Here is a 2406-nt window from a genome sequence, read left to right on the forward strand (position 1 = left end):
TTATATTTATAATAAAATGACACTTATGTCTCAGGTTTTAAATATAATTTTCTAATTCATACTTTTTTAATAAATGATATTTACCTTTCTTATTTTTAAATAAATATTTATCTTTTATATATTTTTAGATGGCACTCAATAAAGCGACTTTCTCTTCTCTTATTTTATCTAATAATGAAATATTGACTAAATTTTAAATTCAAAATTATGAAATTTTGTATTTAATAAACTCTTCCATCCACCAATAATTCAACAACATCCATCAATAAAGTAGCTAAATGTCTATTTTAAAAGTAATGTATGTGAGATGTCAATTTGTTTTATTTCATTGATTCAGAGACTAATTTCTTGTACAATAATTTGATTGTCTTGTCAATAACCACATGACATTATATTAAAAAATGTAATTAAATCTTTCAACTTCTTTTTCATAAAAAAAATCCTTAATTTTTATACTGTTTGCCATTTTTATTAAAAAAAATAAAAATGGGTATCAATTATTAGAAATAAAATAAAAGTAAATTTCTATTTAAAAAAATTAGAAGATATATATGTCATTTCATTAAAAACATGAGGAAAATAGTTTTTTTTTTTATAAAAAAAAGAGTGAATGTGAGTGGCAGATTAATATTATAAGAAGGAAACACAAAATATGTTATTTAAGTGAATGCAAACTTCATCTCATGAGTCGGTTTTATGGGCTTGAATTAGACTTAAAGTCAACTTTTTATCGACTTTATGGGGTTGAATTAGACTTAAAGTCAATTTCTTAATATGATATTAGAGTCATTTCGAATCTTTCCTAACGAATGTTTGTTGGACTTATCAAACCACCCGCTATCAAACTGTAAAGGAGTGTGTTTGTAAACCTCATTTCATAAACTAATTTTATGGAATTGAGTGATTGAAAAAAAAAAAACTAATTTGTAAAAAAAAAAATTCTAATGAGTGGGAAAAAAAATGTAGAATAAAACATAAGCATGTAATTATTGATTAATCAAAAGCTAATAATGGAACTCGTATGAATAAATCAGAGAAAGACAATATCTGTAATTTATATTTACTCTTTTATACACATTACATGGTGAGAGACAGCATCTCATGCAATAGAAAGCTTAAAACCACCTCCTAATTAACCAAACAATTAGAGAAAAATCTTACTTCTAGTCTGATTGCCAAAATAACTTGATTTGAGAATTGTTGAGGGAAAAAAACTTCTTGAAAACCTTAATCATCAGCACCATACCATACCTATTCTTGGTTTGAACAAGAGCAGTGCTTGTCTTGGCAACTGTAGCACATCTGAATTCAACCATCTCCCTTGAAGAACAGCTACCAAACTTTGTTGCTGAAGACAACTCTTCATTCAAAACCTCCCACAACAAGTCCATTGGAATCTCTTCATCATCATCAACTCTTTTCATCTTCTTTCCACTTTCCACAAATGAAAAGCTTTTCCTGTGGCCCTCAGAGACCAGTTTTGCTTCAAACCCTTCTTCTTCATCTACTTTGCTTCCTTCTCTAAGAACTTGGTTAGAAGAAGCCTTTGGTGATGTAGGAGGTGAATCACTGCTATAAACACAAGTGTCACACATTTTGGAGAAGCTCAAGGCTTCTGTATCCATGGCCTGGCTAGTTAATGACAAATTTTTCTGATATTAGAGAGATGGAATGATGTCTGAGTGTGGATTAGGTTAGGTTTGTAGTATGGGTTTGGACCAGATTATTGTTTTATGGGTAGGGTTTTAGTTCAACTGCTGCACAAAGCTACATTTATTGTCACTACATATTAAGTATGAGATTTATTCATTTGCCATGAAAGCCTAAACCAATGTACCCATTTCTTCATCCACTATGAAATCAATAATAGGCAAAAAAACAAAAGTTATACAGGATTTTTGTTTTACACAAGTATTTGAGATTGTTGATTCAATTCAACATTTAACAGGAACGAGAGACTATGAATTTATTGATAATTATTTTTATAAATAAAAAATAATAGTATTTAAGAAATATTCAAATTGGTTCTATCGAACTACAACACCATTTTAACTAGCCAAAACCTCGTGATGATAATAATAACTCCAACAGAACCTAACACTTGGAGAAACTTAAAAGTACGTAACAATACTATATTATTGTGATGTAATGTTTGAAGAGATTCTCTACACACAATTTGTGTGGATATATTTGATAAAAGCACATGTGTTTCCAATAATACTAAGAAACATCGTGTGACATGATATTTTTTTTGTTTTGGGTTAATTTTCAGTTAATCAAAAGACAACTAATTAAGAATGCTTATGAACATATGCGCTATAAAATATTAATAGTTAAAATATTAGTAGCTAAAAACTTAATAGTTAATACACTACAAAAAAAAATCATGAAATAGAAACTAATTTT

At 28.1% G+C, this 2406-nt stretch overlaps 1 protein-coding gene across 1 annotated transcript; it reads right to left on the bottom strand.

Annotated features, from left to right (window-relative positions):
• Nucleotides 1-1026: 1026 nt before the first annotated feature.
• LOC137828435 (uncharacterized) lies at nt 1027-1730 on the bottom strand. The gene has a single exon (XM_068635014.1). The coding sequence runs from the start codon at nt 1623-1625 to the stop codon at nt 1164-1166; it is 462 nt and encodes a 153-aa protein (XP_068491115.1). The 5' UTR covers nt 1626-1730; the 3' UTR covers nt 1027-1163.
• Between the last annotated feature and the right edge of the window lie 676 nt (nt 1731-2406).

Source organism: Phaseolus vulgaris, chromosome 7 (genome assembly GCF_000499845.2).
Source record: "Phaseolus vulgaris cultivar G19833 chromosome 7, P. vulgaris v2.0, whole genome shotgun sequence".
NCBI classification, from domain to species: Eukaryota; Viridiplantae; Streptophyta; class Magnoliopsida; order Fabales; family Fabaceae; genus Phaseolus; species Phaseolus vulgaris.

Coding starts and splice junctions, on each gene's coding strand:
- LOC137828435 (XM_068635014.1), bottom strand. CDS start 1,625: ATGGATACAGAAGCCTTGAGCTTCTCCAAAATGTGTGACACTTGTGTT.